At 40.6% G+C, this 25,841-nt stretch overlaps 1 protein-coding gene across 8 annotated transcripts in view; it reads right to left on the bottom strand.

The window, feature by feature from the left end:
- Positions 1 to 21,327, bottom strand: part of GRIA2 (glutamate ionotropic receptor AMPA type subunit 2) — an 88,116-nt gene extending 66,789 nt beyond the window's left edge. For 7 of the 8 annotated variants that reach the window (XR_008462451.1, XM_009898542.2, XM_009898549.2 and 4 more), the window contains exons 1-2: positions 20,973 to 21,231; positions 20,449 to 20,589 (exon numbers count right to left, since the gene is read on the bottom strand). Coding sequence is in view for 7 of the 8 variants with exons in the window: in XM_009898542.2 (XP_009896844.1) it covers positions 20,449 to 20,589; positions 20,973 to 21,060 (229 nt within the window). In the remaining variant the exon portion in view is untranslated. Of the gene's footprint in view, positions 1 to 20,448; positions 20,590 to 20,972 lie in introns of all 8 variants that reach the window. The other variant, XM_009898557.2, reaches the window with a different exon arrangement.
- Positions 21,328 to 25,841: the final 4,514 nt, after the last annotated feature.

Raw genomic sequence — 25,841 nt, 5'->3', positions numbered from 1 at the left:
CAAAACACTGTTCATTAAATGAGTCCCACTTTTGTATAATGTCTCATGATCACTACTCTGTCAAACCAGTTGTCAAGCTGTTGTTCACATGCAGAGGATTCAAAACTTTTTTCATAACAAGTATGTTATAATCTTAAATATAGGTGTTCTAGTACATACTGAAAGCAAATATTTAAGCATAAAGATTACCTTTTTTGCCCCTTGCAATTAGAGGGACTATGGTAGACTACCAGAGTTTGGGTCTGAATTAATATTACAGGTGCTGCAAAAATTAGTGCCTTTAAACAATTACAGTTCTTTACTGGCAGCCAAAATAGAATTCCTGCTTTCTGAGAACTGTGTTCAGATACTAAAACAAGGACAACTGGCACAACTGGGTAAGATTAAGAGATCAATGTTTTGGTCTGTTTTAAACAATGCTCTTCATTTATAAATTATTTAAAATACAAAAATGTTTGACATTTCAATGTCATAAATTCAGCTATATTTAGACATTATTTAATATTTTTATATTTAGGATTTTTTTTCATTAAGTAACCTTTAATTTTATTAATATAGTTAGGATTGGTGACTTACTACATAATTTCTTCTGCTGGATGTCTCAGATAAGTTTGTTCATTCCTGACCTTCAGGGACATGGAAACAAACAAGAAGTAATATCTGGAACAGCCTCTCAAGGAGAAAAGGGAATACTAGTCCCCATCCACTAATCACAATTAAAAATGAGAAGCAAAGCACCTTGTAACACCATTTTCATTATGTATGTCGTTGTATAACACTAGATTCACACCAGTGCCTCATTTTTAAAGGCACATTTTAGATAGTAAGCAGAAATAAAACTAACAGTTTACTGTAGCTTTATGTTTCTGGTCATTTAAGACCATCTCACTTTGATAAAAGCCTCCGTGTTTCTGACCAAGGAATATTCTTTTTCTCCTAAGACTAGATGTATATAATTCAATCAAACTTTCTGTAATAAACACTGGTAATACAAAATAGCAATAAATGGCAGGAAGAGTCAGTATGCCATTTAGTGAAGCAGCCTCCTCACCTTCTTTTGGGGCGAGCATAATCTGGCAACTGAAACAAAAAACTTGAGAACATAAGTTTTCTTATACTACCGAGAAGGTATTGACACAGGAATCAGCTGAACTCTGTGATTCTGTGGTTTGGTGGGATGGGGATTTAAAAACACAGCAAAAGGCTCAAATGTCATGACAAAGGACAAGGAGGACTCACCAACTATGGTCATGTGCAAAGGACAGACTTGAGGAAACAAAATCAATTTAGACAACAAAACCACCATAAACTTAACAACTGGATCAGAGTAAGACAGTGATAAATACAACTGGATCTTAAATACATGTTCCCCCCATCCCTCCCTTCTTCCTGGGTCCAGCTCTGCTACCTCCTTCAGCAGCACAGGGGGCTAGGGAATGGGGATTGCAGCCAGTTCCTGTCTATTCCATTGTTGTCTCTGATGTTCCCTCCTCCTCAGAGGGAAAAACCCTTCATGACTCCTTCCCTGTGGCAATATGACATTCCTCCCATGAGGCGGTCCTCCGTGGACTTCTCCAGCTAATGAGGGTTTCTTCCACAGACCTCAATCCTCCCAGAGATGGACTGCTTCAGCAAGAGCTTCTCCTGGAGTCATGACTTCTCTGGGAGCAGTCCACTGATCCAGCATGGGGTCCTCCATGGGTGCAGACAAAATTCTGCCCCACTGTAGATCTCCAAGAGCTGCAGTGTGTGACCTGCCATTTCACCATGAGCCAAAGGAGAATGGCTGCTCCAGTGTGCCTCTCCCCCTCCACCAGAACCCCATCAGATGCAAACCCAACACAATACAACACAGATCTTACACTGTAACTCACACCTTGGGAGAGCAGGAACAATCTATATCTAAGATCTATTTCTATGATATTCTTGATTTCATTTTTGTCTTAATTGCTACTATGAGTTTGTGGTGGTTATCAGGAATCAATGTAAAGTCCTTTTTATGTTACCACATGGAATCTTATTATAAAATAGAACTTATAAATTTTCTTTGCAAAAAACATAATTGCAACTCAAACCTGCTCGAAAACACATATGCCAGAAAAAAACAGGTTGTTCAATTTTTTGTGTGTTTCAGTGTCTCTTCTCCAAATGAGAGGACATGTAAGAGTTAACCTGTTATGCTGCACCTACTCACCTTGCAGAACAGAATGATTCTTGACTGAAGGCAGTGTAATGCGGTAACAGAAATAACACAACCTAAGATTCTGGAATGGGATTTAAGAATAGGGTTGGTCAGAAACATTTTGGTAAGACATTCATCTTCTGACAACTGAAACTTATTGAAATCAGTCTTTTCCCCTTTTCCTTCTTCCTTTTCATCCCAAAAGAGAAATTCTAAGATTCAAAATAGAGTTTTGGGTCACAAAGAAAGAAAAAGGACAAGTAAAAGGGAAAAGTGTTCTCTAATTGTTACTTATTTAAAATACATCCATTCAAGTACCTGAATGATGCAGAGGGGGAAACTGACTTTCGATTTTCCCTCTTTGATGCAAATGCTCTCACATATCCCTTTCCCTTCCAGCTCTCTCCCTCCCTTTTGCCTACTTATTTGTTCTTCTTATGTCTTGCTGCTTCCCCTCTTCAACTTTATGTTTTTTCCTTACCCATAGGAAATTTCTGATGTGTTCCATCACTCATTACAAAGAAAACTAATGTCAAAACAAGGAATTTTTTCTGTCAAACAGAATTCTTGCTTTATCACCAGCCCTTAGGAAATTTAGACTCATTTCCAGCTCTGCTATAGACATTTGTTATGACCTTGAGTAAACAGTTTAATTTCCCTTCACTTCTCTTTTGCACTGCTGAAGAAAGTTCTTCTGTCTCCCTTGTATACTTCAGTTTTGTACTTCTTGGGCCAAAGATTGGCATTTACTATACAGCTGTGCAGCATCAAATACAATAAACCTGCAGTATCTCCAGGGACATACAGCCACAATTGTAAATCAAACAAATGCAGACAATACTCTGTAGTACAAAGCAGTTGTTATTTAGAGCTGGTGAAATGTTTTACCATGAAATGATTTGCACAATTACCAAACATACTGCACTCACTCTTAAAACCTGCTTATAAATACAGAACTACTTACAGGCTTTTGGAACACTAAACAAAGTAGTCTCAAATTAGCAATCTCATACAATGTATCAGTCTGATGCAAAAAGTAATTGATAAAAATGCTATGTAGTTCAAATGCCTCAAAACTACTGACAGACCAGTCTAAACATAATATCCCAAGTGCTCTTAAATGCTTTTCACCATCTTTAATACTTCCCCTGTTAATACTGTGTGATACCCTTGAACACATGCAAATAACCTGAAATGAATAACAGGACTTCAGAAAAAGCACTGATTCACAATCAGATTGCAACTCTTATGTGCTCTGACTTACAACGCTGTGAGTTGTAATGGTGTGATTTATGAGATGACTATGCATAAGATTCATATGTGATTGATAATAGTGTGCATTCAAAATTGGAATTTTCACCTTTGTAAGCAATTATTTCATGCTATGCTGCAAATTGACTTGCAGAAGCACTTCCCTTTCCATTGCTCTTCCCTTAGTATTAATATATAGACCATACATTCTATTCCAGAGCATATACACTTCATTCAACTTGAGCATACAGTGAACTAATTATTTCAATAATTAAAAGAAAAAAAATCCACCAAAAACCCCACCAAGAACACATGCAAAAAAAGAATTTAAAAAAAATATCTAACCTCCTAACTGTCTCCCATCCCCAAACTGCTAAGGCTTGAAGAAAAATCAGCTTTGAATATCAGTTCATTTTTAAAGCCTTATGGAAGACTAAGCTACAGTTTGTAAAAAGGGTCTGTATTCAGAGAATTGCAAGGCCTTGAAACCTACTAAACATTATTGTAAATGAAGGACTGGCTGACACCAGAAAGCCCTCAAAATGCAGCTTAGTATCAAAAACCCACTCTTCAGTCCAACCTAAATTTCTTCTTGAGGGGAAATATCAAATCCCAGACTAGAATTACACACCATTGTGACAGTTAAAACAGAACTCCAGAATAATGCAAACATTGCGGTTCACATTCAGGACTAAATTAGATCCAGTAAAACAATCAGTTTCTTATATCAAACATTTCACTTCTGTTAATGCTACACAAGGTAAAACACAGCAAAGCAAATAACAGAGGACTGCTCTCAAAATAGCGACGTATTTCTCTCCCAGAAAAAGTATCAGGTCCACAACTCATTGAACTTGGATTGAACTTGGCAGCATGAGCATCTGAAACAGGCTCTGGGCTTTTTAATGCCACTGTAGTGCAATGCCAGAAGTTAGTATTAACAAATTCCAGAAAAGCATAGGGAAAAATCATACCAAATTTCCCTAAAGGACACGTCACAATACATTCAGAATCTTTTGTCAGAAAAATGTATGGCATTTTCTTGAAAGCACAGCAACTTTTCTTTCCTCTTCCTTTAAGTTAATTTATTTAGAAACTAGCAAAACTCAGAATTGATACAACATGAAACCACAGAATAGCAATCAGAAAAAAAGTATTTCAGCGTGTTACTAGGAAAGCAATGTTATGCTTCTCTTGGAGATTGCTTTCTGTTAAGCTAAATGTAACAAAAAGCCAATTAAATTTGCTTTGTGTTTTCTAAGTATCTTCTTTTGCACAAGAGTCATATTTTCAGTACTGAAACCACACAGAGATATTGATTCCTTTAATCAAATATTCCAGGGCAAAAGCCAAGACATACACTTCTAACACCTCTCTGTATAATGCCTGAAGTGGATGGCAAGACACCTGGAGCGTTTGTATGAACTCAAGTCTGTCCTTAATTATGCTATGCTGACAAGGCTTGACCCTTTGCTTCTGCTATGCAAAGAGTTCCAAAGCCATGCCCTCCTGACACTCCGCATTCACTCTTGCCTATGATGTACTACTGACAGATCATCCAGTCCATAAGAGAGACAAATCAGGGAGGAGGGTATGAAGCCACTTACAATAGGCCAGGGAAATCCCTGATGTCCCAAAACAGCAAGTAGTGATACAGAGAACAAGAAACATTCCCCATCCCCACTGCCACTGGCTGATCAACTTGTATCCAAACAACCAACCACTGTTTCCTTAAAAACAATGTGATCAACTCCAGACTGCCTACTGCGAACAGATCTTGGCCTAACCTTTCCCTAAACCACGCCTGGACATTGACTGGGACTAACTGACATAGGTCAAAACTTGCAGCGCAGGTACAGCTTGAGTAACTAAGGATAAAAGCCCATTAAATGACAGCACACTGTAAGGCATTATCAAGCAGGCAGAGAAGACTACTTGCAAGTTGGAAAATAAGGAGTCAGAAAATTTGTTTAAAGGTGAAATCACTCTAGCTAATCAGATCATTTTAAATGATTACTCATGAAAACTTTATACCACTAAGAACTGCTTAATCACCATCACACCTTCTTTGATAACACACTTATTTTATATATGTTACTGAAACAAATTACTTAACAAATATTTTCAGGTTTCATTGTTTGCCTTTTTTTTTTTTTTTTTTTTTTTTTTTAATAATTTCTCTTTTGGAGGACTCCAAGCATACAAAGTTAAGAGTTGTAATAAATCTCCTCAATCCCTTTAACCTATGCATGCACATTTATTGTATTTTTTTTAAACTGACTCATATCCCTACTTTTAAAACCCAGCCACTTAAAATCTCTACCTGTTAGAAGCAAGTCTCAAGTCATACTAGGAAGGGGAAGCACTTTGTTCTCCGATGCTGTAATCCAGTTTTTAGCCTTTTGGTTAATAACACAGACAGTAGGTTAAGCTCCTGCTAAACAAGTGGATCTTCTAAGTTTCAGAACATCAAATTTGAAATTAAAGAAAAAACAAACCACCACATCACAAGCTTTCAACTGGAAAAAAAAAAGAAAAAAAATCCTTCTTGTGCATATTTTCTGCATTAAGCACAAAGTGGTGAAGCATGTGCATTCTATGCTTTATGTGTTGGCAGAACCTTAACAAGTGGATGACTATCTTCAGAGGGGGATACACATGCATTCTTCCTAAAGAGAGACATATTGGCTTGTTTCACTTATTGTCAAAGGGTTTGTGACAAGAATTTACAATACTCAAAGAAACATTATCAAAATGTTACAATTTTAGAGGAAATAGTAACTGCTCCCTTCCGTTTTATCAAACTCAGCCACAATGCTGATAATTTAACTGAAAATCTTCATGTTAAAAAAAATTACTACAGCTTACAATGACACACAACCAGATGTGATTAAAATTAATCATTTCATAAAAAAACCCACCCAACCCCCATGACATTCACTGTGAGGGGAGATGCATGGCTAAACATACAAAGATAATAGGAAGGAATAATTTTAATGAGAGGTACATATGCAGAGCTTCACTCTAGACAATTCTACTGAAAAAAAAAAAAAAGGCTTATGTTATCAAATTATCTTCAGAAACATTTGCATTGAAGAAAAAGCAATGGTTCTAAGACATCTCCATCTTGACAACTGTCAGAATTCCTGTGTTTTTTCACTAGTTAAAGGTTACTTAGGCAAATCAGTTGGTATAATCCTAATCAGTCCTTAAGAGCTGGAAGTAATATTACCTAAGCAAATGGCATGTTTTTAATAGGGACTCTATTCCACTCAACTGTGACTGCGTGTGGTGAGCAGACTCAGGCGCTCTATGGAGCTGGCATTCAAGGGGGTGACAGAGCACTGTCTGTCCCTTCAAAGGCATCCTTCTGTGTGGAAAGGAAATCTAAACACACACAAAAAGAAAGAACGGTAGTGCATGCTACCTATATCATCACAGGACTAGAATTACAGCCTCCACCTGTCATCTGCTGTAATAATTTAGCAATAGAAAACTCACCATTTGATTCAGCCTTGTGCTAACTCTGTAATGTTTCATTTTTAACACCAAACATTTTCTGTATATTTTGTTTTTCATAATTATGTGGGTGAGCTATAATAGGATAAGCTGTAGTTGACTACATGGGGAAGGCTAGCACAAATCCTGTGAATCACAACCCTGCTGAGATTTTGCAGTTCCAGATAACTGTTGCTGGCATGCTAAATAACCTGGACCTTTCAGGATTCAGCCCTATAGTAGCTGTCAAAGTGAGTAACATCAATTTTGGAGGAACTGCATATGAATTTGTGAACTCTGTTAGTTCACTGCCTTTAAAAAGGTACAGACACACCAGAACATGGCTGTTCATTTTTCTCTTGATGCCCTAGTTTGCCATTCAACAACATATCACTACAGTTATTCATGCTATTATTTGAACTTAAAGGTTTAAAATGTTCATTTTTCACGCAATTTAGATTTTGACAAGACTGTTTTATTTGTTTATATCTTTTTTCCTTGAAATTTTGCTTCCTGTTCCTATGCAGGAACTTAGAAATCATCATAGTACACAGCACATATTATGTGCTCTAAAGGGGGATAAGAATGTCTTTTCCTTATGCACTTTACTCTAAATGTAGCTTCCTTTCTTCATGCTCAGTAATCCAGAAAATCAACCAAACCAACAACAACAAACCCACAAAAATCAACCACCACCACCCCCCAAAAAAAAACCAAACCAACAAAAATCCCCCACACCTGAGTGCATTATTTCTACATCCTAATTCCCCTTCATAGAAATGGATCAGTACATGAATTCATTCCTTGCATGAAAATGATACAGAAATACATAAGCAAATCTTATTTTATCTGACAACCACAAGGAAAATATAATTTCTAAAAATAATTCATCTTCTCATTTTCCAACCAGCTCCTTCATCAAATACTTTGGATGACACAGATTACCTGAGAGATCATGATAAGCACATAGAAAGTTGACCAACCTCCATAGAAAGCATCCTGTCAGCAGCATCCAAATCTTTAAATCTAGTGTCTATTAGTTTAAGTGTTCATGAATGTAGCTGCCATAATAGCTAAACCAGAAGAAATATCTACCCATACAGCCAGAACTGAACATATACTGAACTCAGCTTAAACTCCCTACCCTGAATTTAATTTAGAAACAGTGAAGTGACTAGACCCATGGAAAGAGCGAGTATCACATTCCTCATGGCCAGTGCAGTCTAAAATACATTCAGTATTAACTTTTACCACCTAAAATATACAGCATAGAATACAAACTCTATATACAACATAGTAACAAACTCATTCTAAAAACTACACTGGAATCTCTCCTGAGGGAGGCAAAAAAATATTTTCAGTGTCAGATACAAGAATACAGTTCTACTATTAGAAATTATATTGAGGAACTTCAGTCTAATGAGAAACCCTGAGGTTAGCACATCCCATAGAAAAGGAGACCTGATCTTATAACTGCTTCTCTCATCACACATTAAAAAAAATAAATAATCCTCTGGTCTCAATTATGCTCAATAAAGATAAGGCAAATGGTCAGTTCCTCTTTTCTGCTATCCTCTGACCTTCCAGACTTTCTCACTTCTCTCTACACCACTGGGCTATTCCAACTGCAAGGCAGAAGATCATCAGAGCATCAAGAGTAACATATAATCAGAGCATTTAAATACATTACAACTGAGATAGTAGCTTCTGGCCATTAATCCCACTTCCTGTGCCTCAGAGCTGTGGTCAGTCACCCAAGAAGAAACAGGAACAGTTTTAGTTTGACAGTTTCAGTTAGAAGCTTCTAAGCAGCAGCCTCCTGTGATTTAGGCTGATTTTAGGATGGATGTTAGGAAGAAGTTCTTCATAGAAAGAGTGATTGGCCATTGGAATGGGCTGCCCAGGGAGCTGGTGGAGTCACCATCACTGGAGGTGTTTAGGAAGAGAATTGATGGGGTGCTTGGTGCCATGGTTTAGTTGATTAGATAGTGTTGGATGATAGGTTGGACTAGATGATCTCAAAGGTCTCTTCCAACCTGGTTAATTCTATTCTATTCTAATGTATTTTCCATTAGGTGCTAACTGTTGCCAATTTCATTGTTATGTATCTTATTCTCACCACTGGATGTGGGTAATAGACACCTCCAGCCTTGTTCCTTTCCCAAAATGTTAAGTTCCCTGTTTGTACACATGGCAGTGTTGAACACCAGACTCCAAATCACTTTGGGGACTGGCCTGTGTTGGCCTACATTATGGAAGATGTCACCACACCTAGGAAGGACATGCAGTGAGTAGACAAAGCTGTATATAATGAGGAATTCCCAGAAATATCAGAAGCAACCTAAACTGCAATGTCCACATTTGCCCCTGGCTTAAAAGTCTGGATGGATAAGTAGAACAGATGTGAGCTGCATTAGATCTTTTATTTAAATCCACCCTATCAAAATATATCACCTGTATGAAGAAAGGAACATAGCAAGTGAACTTTTTCCCTAGGACATCTGGTTTCTAAAGCAGTTGATACTTAGTTTGAAAATGGCTTCTATACGCTGCAACACACACATCTCAAGATGTCAGGTAACAACAAAACACTGCAAAAATTGAACACTGCAAGCTCCTGGAGTGCAAGATAAAGCCAGAAACACAGGCAAGAAAATTGTGATTCTGCATACAGGAAATGGAAAGTAATGCCAAGAGTCACTGACTGAGCCACTGTATTCATGGATCCAAAAGGAAGTCAAAAATAGTTCCATACTGAAAAGAAAAGAAAAACCTTAAAGTGAAGTGATATTTTTTTGCATCTCCAGAAGGACATAGTTAAACATAGCGATGCTGGAGTCTCTTCAACAAGCTGAAATAGGCATGTGGCATCTTTTAAAGTATGTAATTATTTGGAATGTATAAGTCATGACTTAATATGACCTATGCTGTCCACTATAACCAACTAATTGTAACAGTACTCAACAGCCTACAAAAGAATCTTAAAGAGTTCCTAAAAGGTTTTTGAGTGTTTATAGACATAATCTTTCCTCACAAAACTCAGGAAATTGTTCAGGTTACTAAGTACATGTAGCAAACATTATTTTAGATACTGAAGTATCTGAGGCATCTTCCATAGGCTGCCTGATGTGCTACAGGGCTCACAGGACACTCACATTTTCTGGAGCTGCACCTTGAGGTCAGACACCATAGCCCTGGTATCACAAACTGGATCTTCAGTTAGATTAATTATGAATAAATTAAAGGACCTCCACAAATGGAGACACTGAAAAATTTATTATGTTTCTGTCATATCAAAATAGAAGAGAGAAGCTCAAAGAAACAGGAAGTGCTGCACTCAGAAAATACTCAGGATTTTCTGATCACAGACACTTGCTTACTTCTATAGTGAAGTTTGCAACTGTGTCCTATAAATCAAAACAAAACTGATTTTCCTACACGTGAAAAAAACAGTAAGGGGAAAAATGAAAAATTCAAATTTATGCAAAGATTCTACCAAAGAATAGCATCCATGATCAAATGCTAAGGAGGGAAGCAAGCATTATGTTTTTCCTCCTCATCTACACGAGCACACACCAAGCTATACCCTTTTTAGCTAAGCTAACATAGTCATACTGAACTGAAATGGTCTAATAAATTTTCTAATATTTAAGAAATATGTGCAATATTTTTAAAAAATGGAGGCAGGGTCATATATCAATATGTCCTGTAACACTTGGAAAAAATACCTTGTAGGCCCAATTGATGTTCAAACATTTTAGCACTTTTTAGGATTGTTTCATTCCCACCTCTTTTCATATACAAAAACTTAAATCAGTCTTCTACACTCATACAGAAAAATAAATAATCAGAAGTTTGGTTCTGTTTTTATTCCTACTACCATCAGTGGAAGCTTGATCATTTGACTGGGCAAAAGTTGCCTAGCCTTATTACTTTGGAGTCTCAAACTATGAGGTCAGGTTGCTGAACACACGAACTAATCCGATTAGTCATTAAAAGGACTGAACGACTTTTCAATCAGCAATTTTCAGAATTTCAACATGATCCACTCTCACCAAATGAAAGCACCTTAAAATGGGACAGATGTAAGGCTGTGAGTGCAATTAAAACCACACTCATACTGTAATTTGTAATGTAAGGTGACTCATATTCTCATCCATTTCCTGATCCCTCAAATCCATCTAGTCTTTATAATAAAATTATATGATTAGTTCCCAGGTGTTCATTTTAAATGGCTTTAAAAGTTTAAAGCTGTGTATAAATCAGGTCAATTAGTATTTGTTGATTGAGCAATTAGGTGAATTAATATAATTGAATTTTCCTAATATTGCCCTTTTTTTTTCACTTCCCCTCTATGCTTTTTATAATAACAACAAAGAGCAAGAAATTGACTCTTTGCTCCCAAAGTCTAAAGGTTACTTCTCCCCCTTCCTGTATCAGGATGAAAATACAATTACTGAGATTTTTTTTTATCTCCAAAAATTAATCAAGGCAGGAAAATGAAGAAGTGTTACAGACACGAAAATTGATGACAAAAGAAAAATGGCTCAACTAGGGTCATTCAACTGCAAAGTGAAAGACAAAGGGTTAAATTCAGGTTCTCTGCCTGACATGGACAACATATGAAATAACTAGGTTAAATCCTAGAATCCCTTAACTGCTCACTGTATTTTCAGTGTGGATCAAACTCACTTCTGCTATAAGTAACATTGCTATACCTTATGTATGAATTTCATATGCACTAGCCACATAAATTATTTACCTTATTTTTCAAATGTTACACCTGAAACAAACTCCCTGCTATCAGTACATCTGCACAAGGTATAATCACACAGAAGTTTTGCTGCTAGCAGGATTTGTATGAAAAAATCCCCTCTGATCCTCTACTAGTGAAGTGTTACGAAATTTTCTACACTCGTATAAGGAAAAAAAGCAAAGCAAACAAAATAAATAAAATCGTTTCTTGCCTGAAAGACATTTTGTCAAAAACAACTCATCCTTAGCATCAGAGAGGAACACTGAGCAAGCTAGCCCTCAATGTCCTTGGTTTCAAAGACTTATGAGATTATTGAACAAATTATTCTGACTTGCTCAGATATGTATAGTCAATTGCAATACCATACATTTGCAGACATTCTGAGATAGTTTACACATATACAAGAGAATACACCATATTCAAACATTTTAGATCCACTTTACCTGGGATACTAAACCACTTTAGCCTTTTCGCTTTATGGATACAGAACAGAGCACTACAACTACCAAATACATTCATACAGTTAAGGCAGAAAACCAAAGAAAATAAAACAAATCCTTCCTCCAGGCTGCAAAGCAGTTGCAAGACTGCTCTGCTGAGCCCTGTTGCTGACACGAGCTCTAAAAACAGTCTTCACTGTATAGAAGATGTCATACCAAGTGCTTAGAAAAAAATTGTTTTAATTTTTGAAGCATGTGAAAGAAAATCAGTTCACACAAATTTGCACTAAGCAAGGGCATCTTTTCCCCAAGTCACATTTTTAAACTTGTTAACATTTGTACTGAGAATTACAGTGGTATGACAGCCTTCGCCACAGCAGCCTGAAACACTGCAGCATCAAATCAATGCAATTACCTGAATCAAGTACCCTAATTTGAGAATAAAATGAATAGGTGAGATGGCATGGCAAGCACAAGTTAATGTATCTATTTTGAACACTTCTTAAAATTAGCCACTGTCCCTTGCTGACCTTTGAAACTCATCTACCAATTGTATGAGTATGGATTTAAGAGTCGGGGCCAATATAAACATTTAACAGGATTCTGTCCCACTCTTGTTCATTGGAAGAATCATTTGGGAAAAATATGTCCATTTCAGAACACAGATTCCATCACCATCAGTTGAATTGCATGCAACATTTCAGCCCTTGGAAAAATCCCATTAATTTCTCTGTGTCAGGTTTGGAAGCAGGTGGTGGGAAACAGTAGCAGCTGTAACTGAACCACATCTCATTGCAGAATCATGAGTACTTTTTTCTTGTAAAACTTTTTTTACACTCCTGTAAAGAAACTAGCCATAAGTAACTGCAGTTAAGTATCTGTGCATGAAATCAGATTCAGGACAGAAGTGTTAACTCTATATTAACAGCCCAATTAGGAACCTCAGGGAGAAAAAGCAATCTCCCAATAAACTGCCTGATGTGAGAGCCTTTCTTAAAAAAATAAATAAATAAAATCTGTTATGGAATAATTGTTATTTCCATTTTAAATGCTTGTTATTTAAAATCTCCTTTTATTCCTCATTGCTGATCAGGTTTACAATATGCATTCATCTTATTTGTTAGGTTTTTTTATTATTTCATATTGATTATACATACAGAAATACTTATTGGAAGGTTTCGTTGATTTAAATCTTAGCCCTTTTTCAGTTCTAAGAAGATTGTATTCAACTTGTACATGTATCAATACAGGTATTTTTTTAAATGAACCTGTTAAAAGGAAAACATTAAGGTTCTAAGACAAAATAATAATGATGCCCCACAAATCTACATATTTTGTATAAAACCATGCAGGCTTTTGTCCTATACCTCTACAGTAACCTAAATGGTAAAAAGAATTAATCCTTTGTCCACAGTCTGCTGAACATAGAGGGTCCTGTATTACGTGTGATAGATGAAATGATCAGTTAGAAAGTAATGGAAAGATCTTCTGTAATGACAGTTCTGGTTAATTGCTATATGAAAAGCCCATTCACACATACGTATAGAAGGAGCTGGATACATACAACTAATTTTTTTTGCCTATTCAAGCATGTTTTCAGTGTTATTTTCAGTCTGACCTGACAGACTTCAGCTGCAGTGACACTGATTCCAGAATATGGGTATGAACCTTCAAAATACAAAATCAGTAATCCATGCACCAAATTCACAGAGGTGAGAACACTGACTTATGAAGTGACAAATTAACTTCCTAATAATAGCTCTAATTCTCATTACAAAACAGCTTGTAGGGTTTAACCAAAGTCCTACTGTTTGGGGGTTTTTTTGTGACATTCAGCATTAACTATTGTTCACTCTATAACTACATATGTATGTATTCATATGTATGTGTATACTCATGCATACATATACACACATTTATGTTTATTGTGAGTTATTTCATCCTTTTAGTTTCCCAAAAATTAGTACTCCCAGCACATATTAGAGAATTAATAATTTTCAATTATATTGTCCTTAAGTGTTTTTTTGCCACTTAATCATATTTTCACAGATGTCTAATACATTAATTCTGATTACCTTATTTTTTTTTACCTACACATAAGTCTTTACCTTTTTAATGCATTTTCAAGTTAAGAACGTGTTCCCAGTTAATAAATATTTTCCTAGTAATTATTGTTCAAAAGAATTATTTATCAGTTAATCACACCTTAATTCTCAAAAATTAAAATTGGCAGTAACAGTACCACTTAATGCAGTGGTGCTTGGTTTAGGGTGTGTAACGCAGTGTATAGTACAGTAAGTCTTATGTACACAAGGAGTTAAGTACATCCCCAGCTATGTGTAGTCTACAGCCCTATCAAAGTCAGTGCATATTAAAGCTTTCATTAGCATAACTAGAGAAAAGTTACTATATTTTCATATATTAAATATAAATAAAAACATACATAAACATTAATACATTGAAGAGATTGATAATACTGGTTGATTTAAGAGCTTGATTGGTATATTTAAGGCTTGATTGATATGCTCCTAACTAAGTGCTATTAAATATAACTCACTCTAAGGTTTATAAGACTAAAACATACATTCATACTATATACAGAACTTCACAGTAAATTTCTGTTTGATACAGAGACAAAATTAATGCAATAGTCACATAAGAAAAATGTGAAAAGTCAAGCAGCCAAGCAAAAAGTGTCATATTTGTATCTGCCCACATTCTGGACCACGGCTGTGTGAAAATGTTTTGTGAGCCAGGAGGGAAGATGCACAGCAGGGACAGCACTAGCACACAATATATACCCCAGGTTTCTTTACGAAAAACTCTCAGAAGTGGAAGAATGCTTGAAGTTTGCTACAGAGTGATTCTGAGAGCAGCAGAAGCACAAGAGGTCCTATTGTAAGTTACATCCTGGTGTTACTGTATAATTTTACTACCAAAACCCCTCTGATCCCAGGTTAATGGTTGGACTCAATGATCTTAAAGGTCTTTTCCAAGCTAAATGATTATATTATTTTAATTACAAGAGCGTACAGAATCTATATCACATCTGCTCACTAAGCCTCAAAAATGTTTTACAGTGAAATAGGAGTGAGTAGGACCAGGAATACGAATGAACTGAAAGATAAGCATTTAATAAATTCCTTCTTTCCTTTAAAATCAATTCTAAGCATTTTTTGTGAAATATGTTTAGGCTTGTTGTACACTAATTTTAATTCAAATAAACATATCTAAATTTCTCCCACCTTTACCACTACAGGATGTATTTTTTTTGCTTATTCTTTATTCTTTTGCCAGCAGTATGATGAATGCTATTTCTTTAAACATGTAATTTATAGCATCACACTCCAAAATGGCTAGGGAAATCTTTGCCATGGCTCCCAGGTTGCAACATGCTAAGATATTCACAGGCTTTCAAAGCTGCTGGTTGAAGATATAATGAAAGGATCTAAGGTTTATGCATGAATCAGCATCCCCTTGTCACAATGTCATGGTGCAGTGATCTCTGCAGAGCTGTAAGACTTGATTTAAAACAGAAAAGCTCAACACTGACTCTTAAGCCAGCAGGATTAAACATCCAAGATCGTGCATATATTACTTCTTGCTGAAACTACTAAATGAAAAACTTGTTACAGTTATGGAGGTTTTATAGTACTCCATCGGAAATGTCTCTTCAGTGACTCAAATATCTTTTCAGTACAGAAACATCCAAGTACATAATACAAGTATCCCTGTTTGGATTGGTAGATCTAAAAGCAAAGGATTTCACCTTCACCTCTTTCCTCTTTTCTTGTTTTGACAGAATTAACAATTTTTTGTTAATGTCTCCAATGGTCAGCAATTCTCCAACTAGGCTAAACTCAATTACACTGTGCTGAAGGGCAATAAAGTCCAGTGGTTTGGATACTTTCAAATTCTGCTCCATGAATTAGAATAGTCATAGAACTATTTCAGTTGGAAAAGATCTTTAAGATCATCACGTCCAACAATTATCTAATTCCACCAAGTCTGGTAATAAACTATGTCCCTCAGCACCACATCTATGCATCTTTCAAACACCTCCAGGGATGGGGATTCAACCACCTCTCTGGGAAGCCTATTGAGTGTTTGAAAACTGTTTCAGTCAAGATTTTTCTAACCTAAACCTCCCCTAAATGGCCCCCTTGTTACTAGAGAGAAGAGACCAATACCCACCTCACTACAACCTCCTTTCAGGGAATTGTAGAGAGCAAGGAAGTATCATCTCAGCCACCTCTTCCCCAGACTAAACAACACCAGTTCCCTCAGCTACTCCTCACAAGACCTGTTCTCCAGATGCCTTACCAGCTTTGTGGCTCTTCTTTAGATACACTCCTCAATGACTTTCTTCTAGTGAGGGGCCAAAACCAAACCAGGTGTTCAGAGTTCAGCCTCACCAGTGCTGAGTACAGGAGGACAATCACTTCCCTGTTCCTCCTTGTCACACTATTTCCTGATAGAGGACCAGGTGCTGCTGGCCTTCTTGATGACCCGAGCGCACGGCTGGCTCATGTTCAGCTGGTTGTCAATCCCCAGATCTTTCCCTACTGGGCAGGAGTTACTGTGACCAAAGTGTAGGACCCAGCACTTGGCCTGGCTGCATCTCATGCAACTGGCCTCAGCCCATTGATCTAGCCTGTCCACATCCACCTGTAAGCCTTCCTACCCAGTGTCATCAGCAAACTTACTGAAAGTGCACTGAATCCCCTCATGCAGATCATTGATAGACACTAAAGAGAACTGGCCCCAGTACTGAGCCCTGGAGAACACCACTTCTGACTGGTCACCCACTGAATTTAACTCCATTCATCAGGATTCTTTGGGCCCAGCCACCCAGCCAGCTTTTTACCCAGCAAAGCATCCACTCATCCAAGCCATGAACACCCAGTTCCTCCAGGAGGATGGTGTAGTAGACAGTGTCAAGTGCTTTACTACAGTCCAGTTATACACTACTCCCTTCCTTGTCCACTAAATGCATCATCTTGTCATATAAGGAGATCAGGTTCATTAAGTAGGAGGTTAAGATCAGGTTCATCAAGCAATTACCTGCAGTGCTGAACCACTACTCCAGCTCTTAAAAGCCAAAGAAGTTCTGTTGGAATGAACCCCTTTGTTAACATTTGCCTTTACCACCTAGACTAATCCTCTGAATCATCAGGAATTCTCAAAAAGGGCTAAGCTTAGCTCATTTCTCTTCAAGGATGTGACAGTAGATGTATCAGTGAACATGTCCCTTAATTGTGCCATCAGTTTGAAAAAACATGGCACCATCCCTCAATCAAAACTAAGCCTTCTATTGACACTGACTTGTAAGGCACCAAACTGCAATTAGATTCCAGCAGCTACTCCTGATGATTTGTCAACACAGCTTTGCACAAGACTAGCAATAGTCCAACAACCTAAAGTGACTATTTCTTATTGATTATCTCTTAAGGCTACCTACCCACAAAGTGTCCATTTCTCCTCTGCTACTTGTATCTTCTGGTCACCTTTAAGTGCCAGCCTGATCTAGTGTGGGGTGTCCCTGCCCATGGCAGGGGGGTTGGAACTAGATGATCCTTGTGGTCCCTTCCAACCCTGACTCATACTATGATACTATGATAAGTAATCTTGGTGCTTCAAACAACTCCCAGGAGTACCTGTCTCCTCTTTTCTGGAATTTCAGGAATCTAATTTAGAAGCCAGACAAGCAGTACAACTTGTTCATCTAAAACCCGTTTGCTCCACCAATGAGCTCTGAGGAAAGGCTGACTGTAAGTTTGAAGGCTGGTACAAACAGTTTTACAGGTCAGTTTTGTTTGGTTTCAAAGTGGGTGGAAGCACAGGCCAAGGGAGGGAGGCAGGCAAAGCTGCGCAGGGCGGCTGCCAGCTGCCACCTGCCAGGGCAGGAGCCAGCGGTGCAGGGTGACACATCGCTCAGCCTGCACCACCAACTGGGGGCACCACCGACCAGGGCTTCTGCTGCCTGACACCTGGCTGGTTTGTACATCAGAAGATGAAATAATGCAGTTGTCCATTTCAGAAAATGTGTTGTTGTTAGGGCAGAAGAATGGCATTACTTCTACTACGGCATAAGCCTGGCATGACATTTCTCTGAAGGAAAACCACCTTGCTGAAGTGAAATACCTGGACAAGTAAACCCTTTTCATTTTTGTATTATCCTTACAATTCTATGATTTTCTTTAGCATTTTGATTTTTAAACTGTTGATAGTGCTAGTTCCAGGCATAGATTCTTTGTACACTATTCTGAAAACAAAACAACAAAACGCAAACACAAAAAAACTTTGCAGATTTTTCAATACACTCATTCTCGTTTGAAATAAAGGGGACTTCAAAAAATGGATCCTTCTTATCCATTTGTGCATAGAGTGCTCTGCAATCAACTGCTAAATTCTGCTTCTTATATGGCAAATATTTGTCTTCAGAACTCCTTGTTCCCCAGTCACACCTTCCTTGGAGAGTAATCAAGGAGAGACTACTTATTTTTAGCATATGTTTCACTAGTCAATTAAATTCAATTGAAAAGATAACTTCACTAAACCATCAGTGGTGAATGAGGTGACAAAAAAGCAAGTACATGTTCATGTCTTAATTTGGTGCTGTTCAAACTCCTTGGAAATGGAAGCCTTGGACAAGGGAAATCTTGAAACATGGATATCATTCCCCTTCTGCTGGCAGTCTTAAAGTCCATCACTGTGGTCTACAGTCTATACATGTCATCTGAGTATAGTAAGAGTTCTCCAAGGAGCTCAAGAACAAGGCTGATACGTGCACACAAACACAGCTAAAACATATTGATAGGACTGGAGAAAAACATGAATTGTTTACTTTCTCATACATGAGGTGGCTATATTTCTCTCTTGTGTTAGGAGAAGACAAATAATTTGGGCATTTTACACAAATTATTTTCAGGATGCCAGTGCCTTCCAAGAATTGAGAAAGACAAAAAGGCCCATCACATTTTTGCAGAATACCATCTAGACAACCCCCTACCTCGCCAACAGCTCCAGTGTAACATATATAGCAAACACTAACCAAATGCAGTTCTGGTGATGCAAACTCTCATTACCTAAGAAAGCAAGAACTCCACAATTTGCAAATATTATCAAATTATCACTTATCGTATTACATGCTCTGACCTTTTCTGACTTCAGCTGTGTGCAACATGCTTCTATCCTCATAAATGCCATTGAAAGATCCTTGGGTTGAGCTCTTGTACCACCTATCCCAGCATCTGCACTGAGATGCCTCCCTTCATCACCACCTACCATAAAGGAGCTAGATCAGGGAAGGACAAAAACAAAGGCCTCCAATGAAGGGAAATTGCTCTGCTGACAGCAAACCTCCAGATTCAGTATCCCTTACATCATATCCTCAAGAGGGCCAGGGAAATACCTTGGGGCAGCATGGCACTGAGCAGTCGAAGAGCTGTAGCTTGACAGGAGCAGGCAGCATGACACAAGAGCAAGCTCCCTTCTTTCCGGCTGTGCCACTCTGGGAACCCTGGTTTTGTTTGCTGCAGGCACACCATTCAAGACATCAGGAAAGGTGGGCACTTCCCATGGCCCTGTGAACACCTGCTCATACTCGCAGCTCTGACCACTAACACAGGCAGTACCCACAGCCCCCTGCTGCAGCTGTCCTCAGTGCCCCCTCGTCAAAATGCACCCTGCCGGGCCAAATATCGGGCTCCTGCGGGGGACAGACAATGAACTGCAGGCAGAAGCCTCACGCCCACGGGCTACACTCAGCCTTAAGACGGCCGCGCTGCATCATCCTCCCTCATCGCATCACGGAGTACCGCATGTGCTTAGCGTCCCGCTGCACGCGTCCAGCCGGGCCCTGCCTCGCCGGAGGCGGAGCCAGGGCACAGCCTCGACGGTCGACGGCACGCCGCGAAAGTCGCGGACCTCCAAATGAAGCTGCGGGGAGGCAAGCAGGCAAACCACGAAGGCGGGGGTTCCCGGGGCTCCACGCGGTGTAAAATGACTGATCGAACCCGCAAACGCCCCCTTCGTTCCCCCTCGACTGCTGCCGAGACCCCGCGACCGCGCAGCCTTACGTAACGCTAGGGAGAGCCGCCGGCGGGGGGCGGCAGGAACCATTTTAAATCCGCGAGGGCGGGGCAGCAGCACGGGTACCCCGCGCGCCCCGGCTCCTGCCGGGGGCAGTGGCATGGCACCTCCACACCCACCCCACATCACCCCCGCACCGCGCCGTGCGCAGGCGCTCCGCTCTCGCCGCCACGGCAGGCTAGTGGGCAACGCGCAGTGCGCAGCGGCTGGCAGCGCCCGCTACTTACAGGCGTTGGTGACGGCGAAGCTGTTGGCCACCTCCAGGTTGTCGATGTGGGGAGTCAGCCTGAACTCCGAGGTGGAAAACTGAACCATCCCTACCCGAAAGGCGCTGTACTCCTGATCGGCGCCCCTCGGGAACAGCCCCCCTGCAGGGAAATACACACACACGTCAGGCGGGCGAGGGCACGGGCAGAGCAGTGTCCCTTCCCGCCGCCGGGGGTGGGCTGGGCCAGGGTGCCGGTAGGCTCCGCCGGCACGGGCACCGCTGCCGGAGCGGTCCCGGCTGCAGGTCCGTCCCATGCCCGGAGCGGCGCGGGGGGCGCGGCGGAGTGGGCGGTATGGTTCAGGGAAGGCGAGGGAACAGGGGAAGGCGTTGGCCACGGCCGCTGGAAGGGAGCTGACAGGCACCCGGCGGGTACCGCGGCAGGGCTGGGAGCGCGGCGGTAAGGCAGAAATGCCCGAGTAACACCGGCGGGGACGCAGGAGATCCGTCGGGAGGAGAGAGGTCCTCCGGCATGCGGGCACCTACCGATCTGTATGCTGTTAGAATTGACCCCCCAGATCAGTCCCCACAACACGGGACCCAGGAAGACAGAAATATGCATAATCTTTTGCATTTCCAGGAAAAGTAGAGCATCCACAAAGCCACGGAAACAGCCCTTTCTTCTTCCTCCTCCTCCTTCGCCGAGCGCGCTCGTCAGCAATTAGATCCCCTGCGCGCCGGGCGAGCAGCTGGCGAGAGCAAGCCAACCACAGGGGGAGAGCCACGAAGAGAACCCCGCGGCAGGCGCAGGAGAAGCTGTTGCCCAGGGTGCCGCCGACAGCTGCCGCCGCTCCGGTTCTCGTCCCGGCTCCGGAAATAAGCGGGGGGGGTGGAGGGTGGTGGGGGGCGGCCGCGTGCCGTTGGCGGCGGCGCCGCTGTGCTCCTGCTGCTTGAGCGCGCCCGCCGCCCGGCCCTGCCCTCACACGCGCTCACCCGCGCTCTCTCTCACTCAGCGGGCTGGCGGCGCACCCGGCGAGGCGGCGGCGCGCCTGCGCGAGCAGCGAGGCTGGCGGGAGCGCGCCCCTTCCACCCCCGTTGCCGCCGCGCTCCGCCTCTTCGCGCGCGCGGCCGCGGTGCGGGCCGCCGCCAACCTTCAGCACCGCGGACAGAGGCGCTGCGTTGACCGCGGGAACTGGGGCTCCGAACGGCTGCCCCGCCCCGGTACTGGTGCTGGCTCGCCGAGGCGCGGAGGGAAGACGGGGGGCTGCGGAGCGGCCCCCAGTCCCATCCCCGTGTCCCGACGCCGCTGTCTCGGGGGTTTCCCCACCTGACCCTCCGACACAGCACGTCTGAAGTCGGGCACCTGAGCCCACACGGCTCCGCTCCGTTGGGGGCGCCGGCCAGCGCTGCGCGGCCCGCCGAGACCCTCGGTTCCGGGACAGGTCAAACGGACAGAAAGCGGAGACAGGGGTCAAGCACATGCCGATTTCTCTCTGTGGGTCGTACTGAAAACCGAAATGCACAAAAAACCTCTGCAAACCCTTCAATTTTTTTAGGGCTTTGTGCTGGGTGGTTTTTTCCCACCAATATTTATTTCACTTCACCAGGCAGACATTTGGATGTAGCCACTGTCCAGGTACATTTGAAAGGCATGCTTTTAACTGCTGTACTGTACTCAGAAAAGTTAATCTGCAGGAAGGTTTAAAACAATTCAGGTAATTAATTTTAGTGTCTAATGTGTTGGGTTTGGTTGTTGTTTTTTTTTTGTTTTGGTTTTGTTTTTTTTCTCCTATGATGAGTTCCAGCTGTATTAACTAGACATATTATTTACTGCAAGCTAAATTTAACATTTTTCAGTTTGGCACAAAGTCTGTTGCTATGCACCACACGCATGGGCACACAGAGGCAAGTATCTGACAGATTAACAGACATAGTGGTGGCACTGTGACTGTGACTGTGACAATGAACTTGTTATTAAATCGTCATTTACTGACGTATGCTTTTTTAATTTCATGTTGTTGTTAATAAAGATGAGGACTATCCATATAGGAAAGGATACTTATCTTGCATTGTATTTCCATCTTTTTTTCTTTATTTTCCTTTTTTTTTTTTAATTATTAAATTGTCTTAATTTTCCTTTCCAGATACAAATAAGTGTCTCAATGCTTCAAGTGTTCGTATGTCAATATAAATACATATTCCAAACACCAGAATTAGACAGTTTGAGGCCCTTTACCCATTGCTAATTCTTGACAAGTTTAGTTTCATTTGAGCAATTTCACCAGGAAATTCTGTACCAGCTTCCATCTGTACATGTCTCATTGTCTCTCACCACAACTTTGCTTGACCAGCCTTGTGGCTGCTTGACAATGCAGTGGTGACTACATCAGTGGACGAAGGAAGAGCTATGGATGTCATCTCTCTGGACTTTTGTAAAGTCTTTGACTCATTTCCCTACAACAGCCTTTTCTCCAAATGGAGAGAGATGGATTTTATGGGTGAATCATTTGCTGGATAATGAATTGTTAGGATGGTCACGTCCAGAGGTAGTGGTGAATGTCTTGATGTCCAGATGGAAATCAGTGGCAAATGGTGTCCCTTGGGGTCTGTACTGGGACCAGTACTGTTTAATATTTTCATCAGTGATATACATGGCATGATAGAGTTCACCATCAGCAAGGCTGCAGATGACACCAAGGTGAGTGGTGCAGCTGGCATGCCAGAGGGACACGGTGTCATCCAGAGAGAGAAGGGCAATGAGGCTTGTGAAGGGCCTGGAGCACAGGGCCTACGAGAAGCATCTGAGGGAGCTGGAGATGTTCAGTCTGGAGAAGAGGAGGCTGAGGGGAGACCTCATCACTCTCCACAACTACCTGAAGGGATATGGAGCAAGGAGGGGGCAGCCTCTTCTCGCTGATGGCAAGGGACAGGACAAAAGGAAATAGTTTCAAGCTGCACCAGGGGAAGTTCAGACTGGATGCTAGGAAATACTTCTTCACAGAGAGTGTTATCAAACATCTGAATGGTCTGCCCAGGGCAGTGGTGGAGTCACCATCCCTGGAGGTGTTTGAGCAGCATGTGGACCTGGTGCTTAGGGACATGTTTTAGTGTTGACCCTTCAGTGTTGGGTCGAAGGTTGGACTGCATGATCTTTGAAGTCTTTGAATGGGCTGCCTGGGGAGGTGGTGGAGTCGCCATCATTGAAGGTGTTCAGGAGGAGACTTGATGGGGTGCTTGGTGCCATGGGTTAGTTGTTTAGGTGGGTTGGATTGGTTGATGGGTTGGAGCGATGATCTTGAAGGTCTCTTCCAACCTGGTTTATTCTATGTATTCTATGTCTCTTCCAAACAGATGTTGTCTGAGATTCTGTGAAAGGACAAGGAGTGATGTTTTAAACTAAAAGAGGGTAGATTTAGACTAGATACAAGGAAGAAATGTTTTACATTTAGGGTGGTGAAACACTGGAACAGATGGCCCAGAGAAGTGGTAAAAGCTCCATCCCTGGGAACATTCAAGTTCAGGTTGGATGGGCCTCTGAAAAACCTTATGTAGTTCAAGGTTTCCTTGCCCACTACAGGGGCAGAGTGGGCTGGACCACATGACCTTTAAAGGTCTCTTCCAGCCTAAAGTATTCTATGATTCTATGATCCTACTGTAGTGGGCACTACACAACAAGCAACATCACTCAAATAAAAATTGTTTATAGATGAAGGTTCTGAATCCTCTTTCTGTCATGACAATGTCTTGCTACACCTTTCAATTTGAAGACTAACAGATTATAGCATAACAGCTAGGTAAAATACAAGTGATCTGAGTAAGCAGTTAATTACTAGTTACAACTGCGGGGTTTGTACAGACTGTCTGTGGTAACTTAGTAACAACCACCATGGCAGTAACAACTAGTACCAACATGGCTGAATTTTCTGATGCATGTTTTTCTATTACAGAATCATGTGTATGTATACATCATATAAATGTGTGTGTGGATGTGCAAGTGATCCAGATTTGTATCATTGTGGCAGAGCATGTAGAAAAAAATGCCAAATTATTTGGGCATGTTCTGTGGTTGGTGTGCCAGAGGGAGGGGGGGGAAATATTTCAACTGAGATGAGTAAGTAGGGACAGCATGGGCTACTGAATCAGCAAGAAAACAGTTTAATCAGAATTTAGTAAGAAGGAACAATGCTGATAATAAAATCAGACCTTCTCCAACTCTCTATTTTTTATAACAATCCCATGTTAATCGAAAAGCAAGCAAAGGACAGAAAAGAAATTTATAGGTGATAGTAATTTATGACCGTGTACTAAGAATAGACATACTCATTAACACTGTGCATAAAAAAAATCAGACTATATTACTGGGAATCAAATTCAATACTTTTTGCACAAGAAAAGGAAAAGGCTCTAGCAAGAGGCAAGTAAGGATTATAATCTCAAAAACAAAAGGTTATATTCTTGTATGCATTCTTCACCATGATAAAAGCTCATATAAAAATGCATTAGTTCAGAATCTGAACAAAGCATCAAGAGGGAGACTGTTAATAATAAGCATCAATCACTTGTTGAAAGGAACATAGCAGTGCAATAATAGTGAAAACAATGGCAGATGACAGAAGGCCAGATATCAAATAATAAGATGTCAAACCCCTAAAAAGGCTAAGTGCTTAATCCTGTCTTCATTGAAATCCAGGAGGGATTTGCTGCTTATCACAAAGAATGCAGGATTCAATCAAGGCTACATTGATTCAGTGAGTTCTTTAATGGGCAATATTCTGAATATAAGGTAGAAGTTGATGAGGAAGTTAAAAAGTGCCAATATATGTACTAATCAGAAATAAATATGACTTTATCAGCAAGACATTTCCCCAGGTATTCATTCTGGCAAAATGCTGGTTGAGACAGTGTCTGAAATTCAATTAGATGTTCATATGTTTCAGCAGATGCACAGAAGACATGGAAAAAAACCTGGGAACGACTGAAGAATGGAATTTTTTGCCTTGTGTTCAGAAACATTTAGCAATCACTCCATATAGGTATGAAAATGATCGTTCAGGAGTTACTTGATAACATGGAGTGCATATTTTAGAAAAGCAGCTTTGCTAATATAAAGCATTTGACAAGATGGAAGTAGTTAAAAACCCAGAGTTTGAATGTTGATATAAATCAGATTAGAAATTAAGTTTGTCTTTTGTTTTGCTGTTTTAGTAACATGTTATTGACCATGGCCATCACATACTGAATTCCTTAGTCTTGGAAAATGCTCAGTTATAATCAGAGTCTTTACTAAAAATCCTGTTGAAATGTTCAATTCTAAGAAGACCCTTGGCAAGAGTTCAGAATAAATGGTTACAGTGGTTCCTCCTGGCCTTATACGCCATGCATTTTTGGCTTTTGTATTCAGAACTATTTTCATTA

This window comes from Dryobates pubescens, chromosome 1 (genome assembly GCF_014839835.1).
Source record: "Dryobates pubescens isolate bDryPub1 chromosome 1, bDryPub1.pri, whole genome shotgun sequence".
Taxonomy (NCBI): Eukaryota; Metazoa; Chordata; class Aves; order Piciformes; family Picidae; genus Dryobates; species Dryobates pubescens.
The sequence above is the reverse complement of the archived record's forward strand: the minus strand, read 5'-3'. Positions and strand labels throughout refer to the sequence as shown.